Below are 21,043 nucleotides of genomic sequence, written 5' to 3' on the forward strand. Positions count from 1 at the left end.
GTTTGAGGGTTGCAATAGTTAGTTGGAGTGTCAATAGAAGTCCAACCCTAAATAACCTAGTAACTGATGTGTCACTGAATTTCTAGAGAAAAAAATAGAGCTGTGGTTAGGGGTGAAATGCCATTCGAACCTAGAGCTAGCTAGTCCTCCCCAAAGTGAACATGGAAGAGAAATTGGAATATATATGGAATTATGCTGCAACAACCATGGCAGCCAAAAGGGTATGTAGCAAATGCAGTATTCTAAAAGTCAGCTCCCTAAGCCGACTACTCCTTGCTTAGGCGATAGGCGGTGGTTCAACGCCTAGATTAGGCAGCCGACTATTTGGCCCCTAGTCCTCCCGGCTGCATGGGCTCTTAGGCAGCTGACTAGTCGGCGCCTAGGTGCTAGGCGGCCCTTTTTCGCCTGACTAACGCCTAACGACTTATAAAACATCAAGCAAATGAATAGTAGAATATTGAATCTTCTTCAACATTTTGTGATCCTCTAGTCAAATGGTACGCTAAACCTGTCACAATTAGAAATGTGTCTTTTCTATCTGATAACGGTAATTTACTAATTCTAGAATTTTCTTCATTCCGCAAGAATCCAAGCTTTATGCAAGAGAGAGTGCCTCATCCATCAGGTCAATCACATTCACTTCGTCTTCTGAAACTGCAACATCTATTTCTGTAAAAGATTACAAGAAGTCAACAAATGTATATCACGTTATTTACCGTACAACAACGAAAACGTTCCTTGTTATAATTGAGGAAGTTGAACTAAAAACCTCAACCATCCATGATCAGTAGAATCAATGGGCTGCCGCGGTTGCCACTCGATTCACACAAGGCCTAAACTGCAACTAAATTCTAGCATCACAATCGGTAGAATGAGATAAAGAAAAGAGAAGTTACAATTCACGATGACAAGTCTTAGAACTCTCAAATCATGACTTTTCAACTATCATCCGGCAGACCGGTTCAATCAACTCTTACGGGGCTAGACGGCCAGCTTGTACGAAGCTTTATTCCAACTTTAAATGATTTCCTAGCTAGAGGATGTTGGGATTAGTCCTCCAAGGATTAGTCTACAGACTTTCGTGCAACAGTAGCTATATATTATCACATGGTCTACAGACTTTTAATTCTTCTAATTGGTAGCCTTTTTCCTTTCACTACCACTAATTGCACTCGAAATTTTCTTCGATTACTTGCCCTTCGTGTACTTCTTGGAATTTAAAAGTAACCAAACTTAATCGCCAAGAAAGATACAAGAAGTCAGCTTCATGCATTTTCTTCCCCCTTCGATTAAATTAGAAAATCAACCAAAGAAATGTTTGAAACACATCAATGGCCGGCTTTGCTATACCACTTCTCCTCTGCTACACAATCTTGTCAACCTCAATTCCCCTCACCACTCCAACGGACATCATCACCCCAACTCAAACCACCGGAGTAACCGACACCGTAGTTTCCGCTGGCGGCAACACTGAGCTCGGGTTCTTCACTCCCAGCGGCAAGCCCAACCACTGGTACTTAGGAATATGGTACAAGAAAATCTCCACCAGAACTGTTGTTTGGGTCGCCAATAGAGAAATCCCACTAACTGATTCACTTGGCATTTTACAACTAACCCAAGAAGGCAATCTCCAACTTGTTAACAGCAGTGGGAGTATAATTTGGTCATCGAATGTATCACGACCGGTTCAGAATCCGGTTGCCCAATTACTAGACACCGGAAATCTCGTGGTGAGAGAAGGAAATGACACTAACCCGGAAAATTTCTTTTGGGAAAGTTTCGATTTTCCCACGGATAATCTCCTAGCAGGGATGAAATTCTGGAGGAATTTGAAATCCGGTCTGGACCGGTACCTAACATCGTGGAGGAGCACGGATGACCCGGCTCCGGGTAATTTCACGTACCGGCTTGACCTGAGGGGGTACCCGGAATTGATATTGAGGAGTGGGGATACGGTGCAGTTTCGGTCTGGGCCGTGGAATGGGCTTCGGTTCAGCGGTTTTAATATGCTGGTACCCAATCCGGTTTACACATTCGGGTTCGTTTTTAACCAGGAGGAGGTGTACTATTACTTTGAGCTGGTGAATGTTTCTGTTGTGACGAGGTTGGTTTTGAACCCGAGTGGGTTGATCCAGCGGTTCACTTGGGTGGACCGGACCCGGGGTTGGGTCTTATACTCGTCGGCTCAAACGGATAACTGCGACAGCTATGCACTGTGTGGGGTGTACGGTAGCTGTAATATTAACAGGTTAAAAAACTAAACGAGTTTTTGATTGGTTTGGGACCTATTATTTTCTTACATTGAGCTCATGCACATAGAGATAACACAATATCAAACTTCCTCTCCTATTTTAAGAACGTTAGATAACTTAGATTTAGAGAATTGGGTATTTGAAATGGGTGTAAATTACTTATTTTCAATTGCCATATATCTTGTTTTTGTGGGGCATTTGAAAACACCTCAGGACACAAACTGAGGAGGTGTGGTTGGCAGGGTTTGAACCACCTCGTAAGCAAGAATGTTCAGTAGAGAGTAATCTTGTTATGGTGACCACATTTATATGCTATGTTATATGTAGTATGCTATGTTATATGTGTTTTATGACAATAAGTATGTCATATGTTACCAACTGTGGTGATGGGTCTAATAGTTGTGAGCCTGCCACTATGGTTTCAGTGAGATTACGATCAGGTTATGACTTCAGTCTGTCTTGAGAAACCGCTTTAGACTTGTCTTGAGATTACAATTTGTCCCCTAGGTGTTGTTTTTATCGAGGTCCATCTAGGTTCTTGTCAGGCAACACGCTGGATAGGAGCTCCTTTAGCCGATAACACATCATATACTTCCGACACAACTCATAAGTTAGAAATCAGATAATACACAAAGACCGCATCTAAACATAGTCCTGATATCACTAAGGTGTAAATGTAGGAGTTGTATGTTTCTGAACAAATTCTCTTCCAAATTGTTTGAATGTGAAAGGTTAATATGGCCCTAATGTCCCCAAAATAGGTCACCTCCATGCTGGTGCCTGAATGGGTTTGTGCCGAATTTTCCACAAGACTGGGACAAGGCCGATTGGTCCCAAGGGTGCGTTCGAAGGGTGCAATTGGACTGCTTGGGAGATGGGTTTGTGCAGTATAGTGGGGTGAAATTGCCAGACACAAAGGGTTCATGGTTCAATGTAACCATGAGCCTAGAAGAATGCCAGAGGGTGTGTTTGGAGAATTGCAGTTGCACTGCTTATACGAGTTTAGATGTCAGAGGAGGAGGAAGTGGGTGCTTGCTCTGGATTGGTGATCTGATTGATATACGGGAGTACAACGAAAATGGGCAAGATCTTTACATTCGGATGGCTGCTTCAGAATTAGGTATGTACTGTAACTAACTACTGCATACAACTAATTAAACCACACTTAGACCTACGATGAGACATTGGGTTTCTCTTTTCCAAAAAATTTCTCCATTTTCCTCGATGCATGACTGTGTCTGTTCTAGATTTCTTTGTAACTGCTTTGAGACATGTGAAAACAATTTTCAGAAAGAGAAAATTTGATATGCGCGGCATCTGTACTAAGCTTTGATGGTGCCTAAAGCAAAGACCAATGATTGACAAAGCTTAAAACAGTCTTAGATTCTTAATACTGTACACTATCTATGAGAACAGATAACCGTACCAAAGCATGTTTAAAGTACCCTTGTGAAATCATTAACAATCCTTTCATGTAATCCTGCTTTCATGGTTTTGTTCATAACCTATAGAGTATAGAGGGACACTGCTCACAGCAGTCTTAAGAAAAGCACAAGTAGTTAAGGCTTTTGTATCTATTTCTTCTTCTCCTTGTACTTTTGCCAGTCTTGGAAAAAAGCACAAGTAGCCAAGGCAGTAAGGCTTTTGTGTCTCTTTCTTCTTCTCCTTATGTTTTTTGACATCTTTGTTTTCGCCATATCAACTTAAATTTTTGTTTCTTTGGGGTGCTATAATTAATTAGGAATTTGTTAATGGGGTTACTTGCATGTTTATCAAGATACCAATGCTGGCTCCACTGCAAAGAAAAAGGAAAAAGTAGCCATAGCTGCCTCTGTAGTAACTGGGGGTTTGCTATTTCTTGGTCTATCTCTGATCCTGTGGATGTGCAAGAGGAAACAAAGGCTGAAAGGCAAGTCTTCTTCTTTTTTTTTTTCCAAGCTTATGTCTTTCCTACCATTTAATTTTGGCCACTGACTTGTTTGTTTCCAAACAAAACTATTGCAACGAGAGTAGAAAACAAGAAGGGCAGTTGTAACATTTCTAGTACATTTCAATAGATAAATGTTTCCCTCCTCATTGCCCTTGTATGCAGCCAGAAGAACGCCCAGTAGAGGCTACATATACACAAGAGGGAGACAGAAGGAAGAACTAGAGTTACCACTCTTTGACTTGGCTACGATCTCTAAGGCCACCAATAACTTTTCTGAACATAATAAGCTTGGAGAGGGTGGATTTGGATCAGTGTACAAGGTAAAATTACGGTTTCTATGTAAGTTTAACCTTGAGAAGTAAACGACATTATCCAGTTTAAATATTGGTTACACCGAGGGAAAGTATATTATACTCTTATACAAGTAACAATCTCCATATATAGCAAGATCTAGAACTACCATGATTTTCACTGTATACAGTATTAGTACAATATATAAGGGAAATTACAAGAGTGCATTGACATACCATTGATGCAGAAGTTACTTGAGTGTGGGTTTCATCTCTAGTAGACCTTTGAACCTGCACATGGAGAAAGGTCAGTTTCCTTATGTATGAGCACACCCACTTCCCATCATGTAGGGTGTATAAGGAAAGAACTCTAACTATAGCAATGTAGTCTTACAACTGAAGCAGGAAAATAAATTACCAATATATAGCCGAAAGATAATCTCTAGCACCTAGTTCTTGTCTGCATGCTTACGAACAGCGATGCAAATCTGTCACGGGACTACTTTGCCAATCTATTTAGTCAAAAACTATCATTTTCAGGGAATACTGATGGAAGGGCAAGAAATAGCTGTGAAGAGACTTTCGAAGGATTCTAGACAAGGTCTAGATGAATTCAAGAACGAAGTTAATTATATCGCCAAACTGCAACACCGAAACCTGGTGAAAATTCTAGGATGTTGCTTCCAACTTGAAGAGAAGATGTTGGTCTACGAGTACATGTTTAACAAAAGCTTGGACTGCTTCATTTTCGGTTTGTCTCTTTTAGAACCCTTGTATTTTTAGTTTCAGCACTTTAGAAATCTCAGTTATCCCGAATGTGAATGGAAGGTATACTACACGAATTCTTCCATTGTTCGGTTTGTCTCCTTCAAATGTTGATCTAGGAGTAACAACGATCAATAATTTTTTAAAGAAAATTGGCAGATGAGAAGCGAAGCATGTTGTTAGATTGGCCAAACCGCTTCAACATCATCATTGGGATTGCACGGGGACTTCTTTATCTCCATCAGGATTCCAGATTGAGAATTATTCACAGAGATTTAAAAGCTGAAAATGTTTTACTGGACAATGAGATGAACCCAAAAATTTCAGACTTTGGCCTCGCAAGAAGTTTCAGAGGAAATGAAACTGAAGCAAAAACAAAGAAAGTGGTTGGGACGCAGTAAGTACGTTTACGAATTTTACAAACGAACTTCGCTTCCCTTTTTCTTGTAAACTGTTTACATGTCCTTGTTGGTTCCTACAGCGGTTACATTTCCCCAGAGTACGCAGTTCATGGTGTCTACTCTATGAAATCCGATGTGTTTAGCTTTGGGGTACTTGTACTAGAAATACTAAGCGGGAAGAGGAACAGAAGCTTTCATCATCCAGATCATGACCTCAACCTTCTTGGGCATGTAAGCCTCGACTAACGATCTATGAACCTTAAACTTAAAACGAGAATAAACTCACAAAAACCAACACTGGAAAGAACACTCACACAGCCCACACCCATGTGAGTATTCTCTCCACTTCTATGCCAACTTAATACATACATATATACTGAAGAGCAACAATTTTGCTTAGGCATGGAAACTCTATATAGAAGGAAGGCCCTTGGAATTGGTTGATGCATTAGTAAGGGAATCATGGTTTGCATGTGAAGTGTTACGATCAATCCATGTTGGATTGTTGTGCGTACAACAACGTCGGGAAGATCGGCCTAGCATGTCGACTGTAGTGGTGATGTTAGGCGGCGAGGGTGCACTGCCTCAGCCTAAACAACCAGCCTTTTTCACAGAAACGAGTCCGCTGGAAGCAGATTTGCCAGAAAGCAAGAATGCAGCATTTTCAGGTAATGAAGGCGCCATCAGTGAGATAGAAGCTCGATAGAAGGGCAAAGCAAAAGCCGAACCCCTCAGATGAGGAATTGCTTAGAGTGGTGACTCCACCTTCAGGGGTGCATCCCTGGCTCACTGAATCACATCGAGGAAAGCCCGTCTTTTCAGCTTCCTCTCTACTGTTGGCGTCATCTTGTAATTAAGCCAGTTTTTTTCCTTCTTTCAACACAGTCTGTTTTGTAACAAAGCCTACTGAAATCATGTAAAGTCAATATGTAACTAAGCCTACTGATATCATGTAAATCATTTCTTATTCCCATCTTACTAAATCGGGTTTTTCGGTTTCCTCGGAGATTTTTAACTTCCTTCAAAATTCTTGGCCTAGCTCTCTGTATTTGATGTGTATCAGTCTGTTTTGCTTGGCAGTTGTATTTGGGTTTAGTCTGCTGGTCTTGTTTGTCTTGGAGTGAGTCTTGTTTTTATGATGGCTTTCATGTGCTCAAGACTATCTCCTTGAGGTTTTTTGGGCTTGGTAATTTTCTCTTTTCCCCCCCAAAAAAAAACTTAGTCAAACAAAATTTACAAATCACATTCTAGTTATTAGCAACTCAAATCACACTGTCAAAACCTATAGAACATCTGTCCACAAAAAAAAAAAAAAACTTGATTGTCAATACCTTCCAGAATAAAGAGCATAGGTTAGAAGAAGATAATGACGGATAGGCCTGTATGCGAACACATACGAAACATGAAAAAAAAATTGGAATTACCTTTGCGGCTTGAAGACTTTTGGCCTGCGTTGTGTTTTCCACCTCAAGTGTAGCTTCCAGTCAATGTTGGCTAACATAACATCTTTTTCTTCACCAAGACTTTGATGCTCCCAAATGCACCACCATCATGCTCTCTTATCAAAAAATATCATTAGACTACCCTTCTACACAAGTCTCTCCTTTTGCCTTGAGAATGCAATGGAGAGACAGGCTTTCCTCGCCTTCTTCCATGCTACATTTTTTTCCTCAACCCTCCTAAAATTTTCCATTGCAGCCGATACCTTAAGTTCAAGCCAATCCCTGAGGGATGGTGAAACTTTAGTTTCACCCGGCCAAAAGTTTGAGCTCGGCTTCTTCTCTCCCGGAAGCTCAAAAAACAGGTACTTGGGAATATGGTATGTTAGAACCCCAGATACAGTTGTTTGGGTTGCAAATAGAAACAACCCAATCATAGATGCACAAGGCATCCTAGCTATCAGTAGTGATGGAGGATTGATCCTTCGAAATGGAACTCAGAGCATCATCTGGTCATCAAACTCAACAAGAGCGTCAGCAGAAGAAATCACTCCAATCGCTCAGCTCTTAGATTCTGGAAATCTTGAACTCATTGAGAGAACAAAAACATATTCTGTCCTATGGCAGAGCTTTGATTCCATGTGTGATACCCTGTTACCAGGCATGAAGCTTGGAGCAAATACTAACACAGGTCTAGATCAGCATATGACATCATGGAAAGCTGCCGATGACCCATCTCCAGGAGATTTCACTTACAGAATTGAAAATAATGGGTTGCCTCAATTGGTTATCACCATGGGATCAACCAAAAAGTACCGATCCGGACCATGGAATGGACTTCGATTCAGTGGCCATCAAGCAGGCAACAATCCGGCTTTTAAACCTGTAATGGAATTTAACAACACTGAATTGATCTCTTTCTATGACCCATTCAACTCTGTCATAAAAAGATCAACACTAAGCCAGTCAGGGTATCTCCAACGCTATGTACTGAATGAAAAGAGCGGCAGTTGGGATCTCATGTTTACGGCACCAGTTGATTTGTGCGACAGTTATGGGCAGTGTGGACCTAATGGTATTTGCAGAACCAGCAAAGCACCGATATGCGAGTGTTTGAAGGGGTTCAGTCCAAAATCCCAACTAGAATGGGAAATGCTTAACTGGTCCAAAGGGTGTGTGAGGAGTGTGCCGTTGAAGTGCCAGAAAGGAGAAGGGTTTGTGAAGGTTGCACGTGTTAAGTTGCCTGACCTCTTGGATCAGTTTCAGCTGAACACTACTATGAGCCTCAGGGAATGCAAGGAGAAATGCTTGAGGGACTGTTCTTGCATAGCTTATGCCAATTCAAATGTCAGTGGAAGGGGAAATGGTTGTTTGATGTGGTTTGGGGATCTGATTGATACCAGAGAGTTCGTCCCACAAGATGATAGTGAGCAAGATATCTACATCCGCTTGCCGGGTAATAGTATCTCACACTCTTAAAAAAATAACAATCAAAGAACAACACTTTTAGTGGTCAGCAGAAAATACGTTTATTTGTACGAAAAAGGTGATTCCACAAGAAAATATAGCTTCTTCCCTACTTCAGCTGAAAAAAACCTGAACATTGTGGTAAACCAAGATGTAGAGTATCATATCCAGTCGAGTAGGATGGAACGTTCACAGTTGCCACTAGATCCTTAACTTTCAACAGCAAAAATAGAACTGGTAGGAACTTAGACACATATAAAATGGTGAAATTATTTACGTATGACCACAGCCATCACAACTGTTATATATCTTGACGAGCAAGACCCAAATATGTAGTTGTCGAGAAACAAAATATAATTTAGCAAGCACTGAAAATTTCTTGATGCCCCCTTTTCAGAATCACTTTACCCAAAGAAGAAGAAGAAAAGACTTCTGAAGATCTTACTGCTATCAGCCACTTCAGGAACACTTACCTTCTGCTTCGTATGCGGGTGCATAATCATCAAGATGAACAAAAAGAGAAGTCTAAAAGGAGAGAAAGAAAACTTGGAATTACCTGTGTTTGATTTGGCAACTATTTCTGCTGCCACTAGAAACTTCTCGCAGGAAAATATGGTTGGAGAAGGTGGCTTTGGTCCTGTTTACAAGGTAAAAAGGGATTTTTTTTTGTCCAGTGGCAGTTGCTCAGTGTAGACCATATCATATTTGTTCTGCGCCTTATACTGCAGGGAAAGTTGTCGATGGGACAAGAAATTGCCGTGAAAAGACTCTCAAAAAGTTCCGGTCAAGGTCTAGAAGAGTTTAAGAACGAAGTTGCCTCAATTGCAAAACTTCAACATAGGAACCTCGTCGCGCTTCTGGGATGCTGCATTCAAGGAGAAGAAACGATGTTAATCTACGAGTATATGAGCAACAAAAGCTTGGATTATTTTATTTATGGTATGAGCCCTTAAACTCTTTATTTCTTGATTAGCTCACCTGCATATTGATTGATCTTCTACATAATGTTGAATAGAAAAGAGAAGGAAGATGTATCTAATCTTGAAATTTACGAAGGGTAAATGATATACAGATCACAACAGAAAGGCATTATTGGCTTGGCAAAAGCGGTTTGACATTATCATGGGGATTGCAAGGGGACTTCTCTATCTCCACCAAGATTCGAAGTTAAAAATAATACACAGGGATCTCAAAGCAAGCAATATTTTACTAGACGGCGATCTGCTTCCTAAAATTTCTGACTTTGGATTAGCACGAATTTTTGCAGGAGAACAAATATCTGCAAAAACAAAAAGAATCATTGGAACATAGTACGTTTTACTTATTGTAAAGTCAAACATTTTTCCTGTCATTCAAAAGATCTTGTGGCTGACAAATTCTTGCAGTGGCTATATGTCTCCAGAGTATGCAATTGATGGAAAGTTCTCTGTGAAATCCGACGTATTCAGCTTGGGTGTTCTTTTGCTCGAAATAGTGAGTGGTAAAAGGAACAGAGGTTTTAATCATCCGGATCACCACCACAGCCTTCTAGGGCATGTAAGTACCTCTCTCTCTCTCTCTCTCTCTCTCTCTCTCTCTGTGTGCAAACAAACACGAATTACATATCACAACCTAGAAAAATAAGACCAAATGGTTTGCAATTACTTTAGGCATGGCTGCTATGGAATGAAGACAAGTCTTTGGAACTAATGGATACAGGTTTGAAGGATTCATGTGTTGAATCTGAAGTACAGAGATGCATTCAAGTGGGCCTATTGTGCATTCAGAAACTCCCAGAAGACAGGCCGGCAATGTCAACTGTAGTATTCATGTTGGGAAATGAGGGTGGAGTGTTGCCTATGCCTAAAGAACCGGGTTTCTTCATTGAAAGAAGCTCCATTGATGAATCATATACAAATGCTGCAGCAAGCATAACAACACTTGAAGCTAGATAACGATTCATCCAATCCACCCTTACAGTGTCAAAGACCACGCACGACAGATACAATCAATCTCATCAACCTATAAGACATCTTGTACAGGGGTCTGCCAAGTAGGCTATACTAGCTTTCACATTTTTGTCGAAGTGGATAGTCGGAAATTATTGTCGAGCCAAATAAATTACAATTTTCAAGCTCAATAGTTGTATAATGTACTGGAAGTCCCCTGTTATTCCAACTCGTTAATCCAAGACTATTGTAGGACGTCTCAAGAGGACTACTCAAAGAAGACAAAACTATCAATTCTAATCATGTCCACTAACAGAACAACCACCAAACCAAACCAAACCGAGCCTTATGTCCCAATCAATTGGGGTCGGCTAACAGAACAACCACCGAAAATCAATATAGAAAAGAACTCCAAATAGTGTAGTCCCCATAATGGAAGAGATAATCAACCATTGCCTCTAGAAGAGGTTAACCATTGACCTGGCTGCCAGTAAAGAGAATGTGTAGGTGCGCAGCTAGGAGAGCCCTAATGGGGATTAGACAGGCAATCAAACTAAAAGCTCACTCTACAATCGGACAACACCCATTGCGTACTACAGTAATTTTCACATGTTATCGTCCAATTAACAAGACAATAAACAAAAAGAGCTCAAAGTGATAGAACGACTGAGATGGACAACTAAAGCATCCAGAGAACAATATTTGCCAAATATAAATGATTTCTTTCGTATAGTGTACACTTGTTTGTATTTCTCAAGCGGTGTATGTTCACTTTACTGAGGAAACTGTAAAGAGCCATCAATCATGCCTCGGTTTTTCTCAGCATTTGAACGTTGATTTCCCTTGCTTGATGAAATGAGCAACATCGAATAACCGTATGATCACCAGGGAGAAGCTTATTTCCCACTCAAATAACCATTTGATCACCCTCTTCTTTGGAACTTTCCATTGATCAATGCAGACATGCCATCTTTACACTCAATCGTGACATTTTTAACTTTGATTTAACGCCGAATGTCATCCAATTGCTCTGTGCGTCTTACAACAGGGAAAATGAGTATCAAACACCAAATAACACACTAAACGGACATAACAAGTACAAATTAGGGGGTGCAACTATCATTTGCATACAAGCAGCCCAGCCAATGACAACATCAACTGAACAAAAAAATCCCCTTACTGGAATGAAACCATCAATCCTTCCCCTTGCCGATATAGGCATCACCTCCCATCTAACAGTGGAAAAATTATTAATTGCTCCTGGACCACCTGGTCCTCCAGACTCATTGGTGTGTAGCACCCACACCAATGTGTGGTGGAGAATAGACCTGGGTAACAGGTCGTGTCGGGTCGTGTTCGTGTCGTGTCAGTCGGGTTCGTGTCACAAATCATCCAACCCTAACCCAACCCATTTAGATTTCGTGTTTCTCGAGTCGTGTCATTTTCGTGTTTCGTGTCAGAAATGCTCAACCCTAACCCGTTAACTTCGTGTCCGGTTCGTGTCGTGTTATCGTGTCTGTTGCCTAACTCTATATAGAATTGCAGATATACCATATATTATGTATATATATTCGTGAAAATGGGTGATACAGATTCGTAACCGTGTTGGTCGTGTCAATTTCATGTCTCGCGTGTTCAACCCGAACCCGACCCATTTAGAATTCGTGTTCTCGAATCGTGTCATTTTCGTGTTTCGTGTCAGAAATGTTCAACCCTAACCCGCTAACTTCGTGTTCGGTTCGTGTCGTGTTATCGTGTCTCGTGTCTGTTGCCCAGCTCTAGTGGAGAAGGCCCCCTGGAGCACTGAAAAATCACTCCTAAGAGTGCACAGGGGTGTCAATAGCACGAGCCTACTGAGTCTTGACAAGCAATCAATTCAAGATGGTAATTACCCAAAAAAAAAAAAAAAATCAAGATGGCATGAACAGTTAATACCTCAAAATCAAACTCAAATCTCATTCTCCAATCAAACTGATGAAATCGAAAATCACAAGTAACTTGGTCGTACGAGACATGGGTGATCGTCAATTTGTTGTACCCATATGGGGATTCAAATGAATTTCTCCACAAACGGCTTTAGGGAGAGAGAGAGAGAGAGAGAGATAGATTTTTCGCGGGCTCGGCACTGTATAATTTTCGGGGCGCTGCTATTCGCAGCCCTTTATTTTCTCCCATAGCCGGTTAAAAATTTACAATTTTACTCGACAGTTAGTTACCGAAATTAAAATATATTTTCAGTATCCAATTACAGAAATATAGTATTTTTTTCAACAGCTATTCACCGAAAATGTATGTTCGGCAGTTGTTTACCGAAAGTTGAACATATTTTCAACATGTAGTTACCGAAATATAATCTTGTTTTCAACAGCTATTTACCGAAATATTTACCGAAATATTATGTATGATTTTCAATAACCATTTACTTACTGAAATGTAATGGGCTATGGAAGAAAATAGAGAGCTAGCAGCGCCTTTAATTACTCTATATAGTAGTTGTCAACCCTTCACTTTTAAGTAAACCTCTGTAAGCATCCTTAGCTTTCTATTTTTAACAGCCTCACCCCAGGACGCTAAAATTGGGGCTGCAAGTGATGACTTCAAGCTCGATCGTAGTTATATTAGCTCGCTTCGAGCAAGAGCCGAGCTTGAGCTCACCAAATTTAAGACAAACCGTGCTCGAGCAACACAAAACGTGATTTGACTCGGTTCGTTTGCAGCCTTAGGTAAAATCCTCGTTCGGAACGAATCAAAGATGAGATTATTGTCGAGTGATTTAGAGCTATTTCTTAAATCAATTACGACAAATCATGAAACATGACTCCCAAAATGTGAAAGATCTTGCAAACATTTGGAAGAACTTGGGTGATACACTTGCTAGCTTTTTTATAGTTGCAGAGACAAATGCTAGAGACATATGTTGGCATGGATAAAATCAATGAGAAGTTAGAAGTCCTCTAAATCGGCTCCAAGCCTACAACTAGGAAAATGAGGTGAATAAGTATTTGGGGGCCTTTCGATAAAAAAAAAGAGTACTTGGGGGCCTTAAAATAATCTAGAGGAATTGGTCATGCAGTAATTTCGCTAAGGTGAGGTAATAGAAAGAGGAAAAAGGGAAGACATGACATTTGACCCGAGTATAGGGGATGGAATACTATAATTGAAAGTGAAAGTGAAGGGTGTAGAGTGAAATTTGGGTGAAAGTACACGGTGCAAAATGCAATTAATTTGAATAATTTACAAAATGGGCAAAACTTCGGTTGATTCCATTGAGAGTATCTCCAATCTAATTCTTCCAAATTCTTCATTTTGAAGACAAAATATTACTAGTATTCTTTATTTAAAAAGTAGTAAATTTGGAGAGTGACAATTCATTCAAATTCCAACCACAATTCTCCAAGGGTATCTTCATTTTTCAAATCGCCCACTCAAAACTCAATTATCTCTCATTTCCCTCCAAAATTTTGAATATTAATCTTTTAAATTATCCAAACATGTTTGACATTGGTCTTCTTTTAAAGATAGCTGTAATACCGTTTCAATGGTTCTAACTTTATCAGTATTGGATCACAGTGTTAAAAGTTGTACACTTTTCATCGTGTAAATGTATATAAAGAACATTCTTCATAATTTGCGGGATTCTCCATAGGATCCGGCTTCTCTGTAGTCCACTGCAGAGAAGCGCATGCAGTTCAATTTGGACCGTTCATCTTGATAATCAATGGTTCAGATCTGCTGAAACTTTTACCGGTAAAAGTATATTCTTACCGATAAAACTATGAAAACAAATCTGGATCATTAAAAATACCATCCGATGGTTGCAATCACATGGACCGCACCTCTCCAGTTGAAAACTAGACTGCAGACAAGCCTTATTCTTCTCCATATACGAAGAATCAAAAGGGATGCTTCATTCTGAAGAATAAATGTAATGGTTGGATGGGTGCAATTCTTCATTTTTTAAAGATTTAAAGAACGAGTTTGAAGATTTGAAGTATGATTGAAGATGCTCAAAGTGTTTTAGTTTTCGATAATACTGTTCCTTCATTTTACATGTTTTATTGGGTGAACAATAACAAAAATAAAAAACACACATGAGGTTGGTTAGATAAATGTATTCACATGATTTTATCAATCACGTTTGTATGGGTAAATAGACTAGAAATTAGCAAAATGAATTAACATACAATTCCTTACATTTGTGTTGATCGAATTAAGCCTCAAGCTAACTGCATTCGCATAGTATAAAAGTTCTCATATGATCTAACAAAGAATTTGACCTTTGTAGTCCATTACTTTCTGAAAATGTCCATCGGGATTGTCAATTTTAACGGCATTCGTATGGTAGCTAGGAAATGAGTGGACTTATTGGACGCAATCGAATGTAAAAACAGTTATGCATGCGATCTTTATTCAATACTGGAATTGATACAAAAAATATTAAACAAAATATTTAAGGATACGAACCGAGACCCGTGTTGCACACGATGCCCTTAAAATAGATTCGCCGCCTCACCGGCCTCACCAGGGTGCAAGAGGTTGAATTCGACGTCCGTCTCCTAGGATTTACTAGGTTGAAAGTTTAAGTGTGCACCACACTTGAACTTGCTGCGAACAGAATTTATGTGCGTAGTACTCTCTTGGATGAGAAAACATTTGAGCTTACAAGAAAGAAGAAAACACTGGTTTTGGGGGATTTTTCCAGTTAATCTCAACTCATGGGAGGTCTGCCGACAAATTCAAAGCATGTTGAACGCAGTTTGAAAAATTTGATATCAGATGAGCAAAACCATTTTGGTTTTTGCTACTGCAAGCAGCCCACGAGCCCCGTCCCTCGGGTCTGTGGCCCAGTTTTGATTGATAATTTCTCATTCATTCCTTAATGGATTTTGTTCATTTCTTTTGTGGATTAATCCTACGCATAGGAGATTAAAAATTCACTTGGACCCACCTCTCGAGGTGTCCGGGTCCCATTTAATTTTTGGCTCAAAAATGCCTAAAAAATGTTGTGTACAAAACCCATTTTTCCAACAGGACTGTGGACCACCTTGGAAAATTCAGTAGTAGACAATTCTTTCTTTTGGAGCATATAGTAGACAATTCAACAATAAGGTTCTAGCTTTTGGGTCATCACTCTTCAATCATCATTGTTGAAAAAGTCTCTCACGAAACCAATAGTAAAAAAGGATTCAAACCCTCAAAACAGATAGAAGCTAGCACAAGTAATTTTCTCTCTCTGCCGTTTTTTTACTCTTCACACACATGCACAGCCCACATACACTGCCTCATTTAAATAGGAACAAGAGAAGAATCTACACAATTGACTCTTGAAATTCCAAGCATCACAAGACTCCTTTGAGATCCGAAACAGCACAGCCGACATTCCACTTCCAAAGAGCACAATATCATAGGCCAATAAATATATGACCAGCCAACCAACTGTTTCTTTTCTTTTTTCAATATTACATGGGCAAAACCCAACAAACACCCCCTTTTGCTCATGCAAAATTGCACCTCCTCGCTCGGGCGCCTCGCACCCCCTCACTCGGGTGCCTCGCACCCCCTCGCTCGGGTGCCTAATCGAAAATATCGGAGACCAAATTTGGTGCGAAAGAGACCCTCATCCTTGTGCGCGATTTTTCTTCACCTTGTTCCAAAACCAACAATTGCGGCATTTTGTTCTCGATGTTGCTCTCCACACATAAAGACTCGCTTGTTTGCGCCTTCACACGCCATACTTGTGTGACCCGACGCCCATAATTTTCCCTTGTTCGGTATCCACCATTTGCACGCCGCACTTCAACTTGACCTTGAAGCTTGTATAAATTGCCCGCCATTTTTCCTTGCAACACCACCTTCTCATTCTTGAAAACTTCAAGAGCTCCATCCCTTGATGCAAAGCTACAACCCTTTGCGTCCAACATTTCCAAGGAAATCGAGTTTTTCCTCAAATCCGGAACATGTCGAACTCCGGTCAATGTCACAAACCTTCCATTGGCCATACGAAAACGTACCGAACCCATGCCAACAACCTTGTTCACCGTGTTGTTTGCCATCCTAACGGTACTTCCATCACAAGCCTCATATGAATAAAAATATTTTTTGTTTGAACACATATGAAAAGAACAACCGGAATTCATAACCCAATCAAAATGCGCCGTACCTTCGGAAGTCACCGTGAGCAAATCACCTTCATTTTCGACGGAGATCTCAACCACCGCCGCTTCGGATTTTTCCTTCTCTTGCTCTATCTTGGCTTTGAGCTTTGGGCAAAACTTCAATATATGGCCTTCTTCATTACAAAAATAACATTTCCTTTTGTCAACGGCCCGTGACTCACCACCTCGCGAGTGTGATCGCCCCCTTGGTTTGGACCCATTTTGCCTTTCCGTCGTCCGCCCTCTAGCTTGACTCCCGGAAGATGCAACCATGGCACGATCCTCCGACATCCTCTCGCTTTCCTTCCTCCGCATCGACTCGTGAGATAGGAGTGTAGCAATAACCTCATCAAGTCTGAGAGTGTCTTTCCCAAACAACAATGTAGTTTGGAGATGCTCATATGATATCGGTAAGGAAACCAACAAAATAATCGCCTTATCTTCCTCCTCAATCTTTGCGCCAATGGCTTCCAACTCCGTTATTAGCCGATTGAACTCATCCAAGTGCTCATTAATATTTCCTCCCTCGGACATACTTAACGCATACAATTGCTTCTTTAACGACAACCTATTCGTCAAAGATTTAGACTTGTACCTACTCTCCAACTTCGCCCAAAGTTCCGCCGGATCCGTTTCATTGATAACTTCTCGGAGAGTGCTATTCCCGAGATACAATTGGATGGTGCTATTAGCAAGCTCTCTCATCTCCTCCCATTTATCTTCCTTCATTTCTTCCGGCTTTTCGGATTTCGGCTTGAGTGCTTTCACCAAACCTTCTCTCACCAAAATATTCCTCACCCTTTGTTGCCAAAGAGTAAAATCATTGTGCCCATTGAAAAGCTCAATCGCGAACCCGGTGCGTTTCCCCACCATACCGTAGCTTTGATACCACTTTGTTGGGTAAAATACCCGATCACCTGCACAATAGAAGCGCAATGAAAAACAATCACATACAAAAGAGACACAAGATTATATGGTTCCCCAAACTCGGGTACATCCACGGAGAGAGAACAATTTCCACTAATATTGAATGAGTACAATGAGATACAAAATACCCTACTCTAGCTCTCAAGCTCTTGGTGTTTTTATCTCCCTCAAACTCATATAATTTTCTCTCTCTGCTGTTTTTTTACTCTTCACACACATGCACAGCCCACATATACTGCCTCATTTAAATAGGAACAAGAGAAGAATCTACACACTTGAATCTTGAAATTCCAAGCATCACAAGACTCCTTTGAGATCCGAAACAGCACAGCCGGCATTCCACTTCCAAAGAGCACAATATCATAGGCCAATAAATATATGACTAGCCAACCAACTGTTTCTTTTCTTTTTTCAATATCACATGGGCAAAACCCAACAATAAGTTCTCAAGGAGTACTCAGATATTGAAATGCAGGATATGTGAATCCCACACCAAAAGGTAGAAGCGTGAGGTGGAAATGGATCATCACAGCACTTGCAGTTTCCATGACCCTGTTAACTGCATCCTTCTTTTACTGTATTCGGAGGAGAAAGTTAAAAAAGAAAGGTATGAATACCGAATTACAGTCTTGCAATCTTCTAAATCTAGAGCAAACCAATGAAATACATTTTACATGAAAACAGTTGGTGTTCACCGTCGTGCAAGTTTATTTGTTTGTTGAAGGATTTAGAATTTTGGCTTGAATAACATGTATGTTGATTGAGTCTGATAGACAAGTTTATTTTGGCAAATCTATGATTGCATTTGTTAGAGTCTCCGTGTTTGTTATGCATCAATGACCCAAATCCGTATACAGTTAACTTAGCAGGGAAGGACTTGTTGTCATTTGATCTTGGCGCAAGCATTGGAGCAGACAATAACACCCTGACTGAAGCAAGTAAGAGTCAAAATAGTAGCAAGGGGGAAGTTGATTTACCACGGTTCAGTTTCTCTAGTGTAACTGCAGCTACTAATAACTTCTCTGATGCAAATAAGCTCGGAGAGGGTGGTTTTGGACCTGTTTACAAGGTAAGATTTACCGTTGGTGTTGAACACTGTACAGATGATCATTTCTTTAACTTAGCATGATACTTTGCTATAGTCTTTGCAGTTAGTTTTGCATACATCATTAAAAAACATAGGCCTTTGATATAACAGGGAAAGTTACAAAGAGGACATAAGGTGGCTGTGAAAAGGCTTTCTAGGAAATCTGGACAAGGATTGGAGGAATTTCAAAATGAGGCAATGCTCATAGCAAAACTTCAACACAAGAATCTTGTGAGTCTACTGGGCTGCTGTATTGACAGAGATGAAAAAATTTTGATCTATGAGTACATGCCCAACAAAAGCTTGGATTTCTTCCTTTTTGGTATGTACTTCCCATATATCCCAAGAGATTGACTTAAACATGCTTGTGCTATTTGTATGCTTATGAATAGTTCATAACTTGTACTCCCTCCGTCCTTTATTTAGAGTCCAGTATTTCATTTTGGGCTGTCCTTTAATAAGTGTTCATTTTGTAAAGTTAGTGGGTAAAAGTTGGTGCATTGTCTATTTTGTCCCTAAAAGTAGATTCCATTTTGAAAAGTTAGTGAGTAAAAGTGTAATGATGATGGGTAAGTAGGGAAAATGGAGGAAAAAGTTGATGTGAAAGGTATAATGATGATGTTTTTTTAATAAGTTGGAGTTACGAAGCAAGACACTTAAAAATGGACGGAGAGAGTACAAGGTAGATGGTTCAATTTATAATTTTTTTTTGTAAAATTGAGACAGATCCGATCAAGCACGGGATACTAAATTGGGAGTTCCGCCTTAAAATTATCGAAGGAATTGCTCAAGGGCTTCTCTATCTTCATGAGTACTCAAGGTTACGAATTATCCATAGAGACTTGAAAGCTAGCAACATTCTCTTGGATAAAGACATGAACTCAAAAATATTAGATTTTGGGATGGCAAGAATATTCGGAGGCAGCGAATCACAAGCAACAAATCGAATTGTTGGCACTTAGTAAGTCAAACATGATCCATAACCCAAACACTTCCATACCTTTCCACCTGAATGGCTTATGGCTTATTTGTATAATATTTACCTTAGATGATTGCTTTTGTACTTAAATCCAGTGGCTACATGTCACCGGAATACACCATGGAAGGTCTCTTCTCAGTCAAATCTGATGTCTTCAGCTTTGGAGTATTATTGTTAGAGATTCCAAGTGGCAAAAGGAACACATGCTTCTATAACACCGACTCCCTTAATCTTCTAGGATATGTAAGTTAATATAACCATTCCAATTATTATTTCTTTCCATTTTTTACCTCTTCATTTAGTTTCTTCTTATTAAGATGTACTAATGATTTAAATTACTTAAACAGGCATGGGACTTATGGAATAACGGCAGGGGACTGGACTTAAAAGATCCGATATTAGAAGATATGTCTTCCACAAATATGCTGCTGAGATACATTAATATAGGGCTGCTTTGTGTTCAAGAAAGTGCAGCCGATAGACCTACCATATCCGTTGTTGTATCAATGCTCACCAATGAAATTGTCCTTCTACCCTCTCCAAAACAACCTGCATTTTCAACCAACAGGAGTGTCCTAGATCAAACTTCACACAAACGCCCCCAAATTTGTTCAGAGAATGTTGTGACAATCTCAATTTTGGAAGCACGATAATGGTTCATACTTCTGCAAGGAATCATTGTACTGTCAATGTTAGTTCTTAGAGGAAGGTCGTAATAATAATGTTCATAAGTCACTTTTTCTTTCTTTTCCATTCTATATCTTCAGATGTTTACATGTTTTTGCCTAAATTAGATTTTATACATCTTCTTGTCCTTGGAAATCCACTTGAGATTCTGGTTATTGTGGTGGTGTATCTGAGCCATGGTTGTGGTTCTTCTTGGGTTTGTGCTTACCGTTGTGGTTGAGGAACTGTTCTCGCGGTTGACACGATTGTGCTTGCAATGCCTCTTATAAGAAAACAGAAAAACATCTTCATTCAAGTCATTGCATAACTCTCAAAAGAAATGATACTGACCAAAGACTTTTAGGACACCTATGAAGCATGGCGTATTTCTAAAAAGAGAAATTATTCACGGAGGCGCGCAATCTCACATGTCCGTCTCGGCAATCAATTGTCCAGATTAAAAAAAAAAAAAACTCTTCCAGCAAAGAGTTTATAGTTCTTTTAAAATCCGGATTGTCCAATACACTTTTGGACGCGCGCAATTGGGCTCCGGAAAAACTTATTTGCAGAACCTTTGTAAATAAAATTCTGTTCTAAAAAGTCCAATTGTACTCGTACCCATAACATACCCAGTACTGCTACTTGGCATGGTACTTCTAAAAATGTACCAGGTACATGAAACACGTACCGAGATTATTCTCTATGATTTTTTAATTTATCCAGGTTAGATCCTAACATACCCTTTGATGTATCGTTT

At 39.9% G+C, this 21,043-nt stretch overlaps 2 protein-coding genes across 10 annotated transcripts; both read left to right on the plus strand.

The window, feature by feature from the left end:
• The first annotated feature begins 1,191 nt into the window (after window positions 1–1,191).
• LOC131323141 (G-type lectin S-receptor-like serine/threonine-protein kinase SD1-1) lies at window positions 1,192–6,605 on the plus strand. 9 transcript variants are annotated; one of them, XM_058354791.1, is made up of 8 exons: window positions 1,194–2,038; window positions 3,014–3,372; window positions 4,030–4,165; window positions 4,349–4,502; window positions 5,013–5,223; window positions 5,397–5,634; window positions 5,719–5,869; window positions 6,039–6,605. In XM_058354791.1, the coding sequence occupies exons 1-8, from the start codon at window positions 1,332–1,334 to the stop codon at window positions 6,342–6,344; spliced, it is 2,262 nt and encodes a 753-aa protein (XP_058210774.1). In that variant the 5' UTR covers window positions 1,194–1,331; the 3' UTR covers window positions 6,345–6,605. The 9 variants fall into 9 exon arrangements, with proteins under 9 accessions (XP_058210776.1, XP_058210774.1, XP_058210772.1 ...); XM_058354789.1 differs by having other exon boundaries at window positions 1,197–2,248; XM_058354790.1 differs by having other exon boundaries at window positions 1,198–2,248; window positions 5,013–5,073.
• Window positions 6,606–7,232: 627 nt separating this feature from the next.
• Window positions 7,233–20,334, plus strand: LOC131322625 (G-type lectin S-receptor-like serine/threonine-protein kinase At4g27290). Its single transcript, XM_058354019.1, has 14 exons — window positions 7,233–8,533; window positions 8,942–9,192; window positions 9,273–9,483; window positions 9,617–9,854; window positions 9,930–10,080; window positions 10,194–10,475; window positions 11,206–11,284; window positions 12,249–12,356; window positions 18,030–18,161; window positions 18,412–18,623; window positions 18,753–18,963; window positions 19,368–19,602; window positions 19,716–19,863; window positions 19,968–20,334. Exons 1-14 carry the CDS (start codon window positions 7,261–7,263, stop codon window positions 20,271–20,273), a joined length of 3,837 nt encoding a protein of 1,278 aa, XP_058210002.1. The 5' UTR covers window positions 7,233–7,260; the 3' UTR covers window positions 20,274–20,334.
• Window positions 20,335–21,043: the final 709 nt, after the last annotated feature.

Source organism: Rhododendron vialii, chromosome 4a (genome assembly GCF_030253575.1).
Source record: "Rhododendron vialii isolate Sample 1 chromosome 4a, ASM3025357v1".
In the NCBI taxonomy this organism is placed as follows: domain Eukaryota; kingdom Viridiplantae; phylum Streptophyta; class Magnoliopsida; order Ericales; family Ericaceae; genus Rhododendron; species Rhododendron vialii.

Coding starts and splice junctions, on each gene's coding strand:
- LOC131322625 (XM_058354019.1), top strand. CDS start 7,261: ATGGAGAGACAGGCTTTCCTCGCCTTCTTCCATGCTACATTTTTTTCC. Junction 8,534..8,941: donor TATCTACATCCGCTTGCCGG/GTAATAGTATCT, acceptor CCCCCTTTTCAG/AATCACTTTACCCAAAGAAG. Junction 9,193..9,272: donor GCTTTGGTCCTGTTTACAAG/GTAAAAAGGGAT, acceptor CTTATACTGCAG/GGAAAGTTGTCGATGGGACA.
- LOC131323141 (XM_058354789.1), top strand. CDS start 1,332: ATGGCCGGCTTTGCTATACCACTTCTCCTCTGCTACACAATCTTGTCA. Junction 5,635..5,718: donor AAGAAAGTGGTTGGGACGCA/GTAAGTACGTTT, acceptor TGGTTCCTACAG/CGGTTACATTTCCCCAGAGT. Junction 5,870..6,038: donor ACCTCAACCTTCTTGGGCAT/GTAAGCCTCGAC, acceptor AATTTTGCTTAG/GCATGGAAACTCTATATAGA.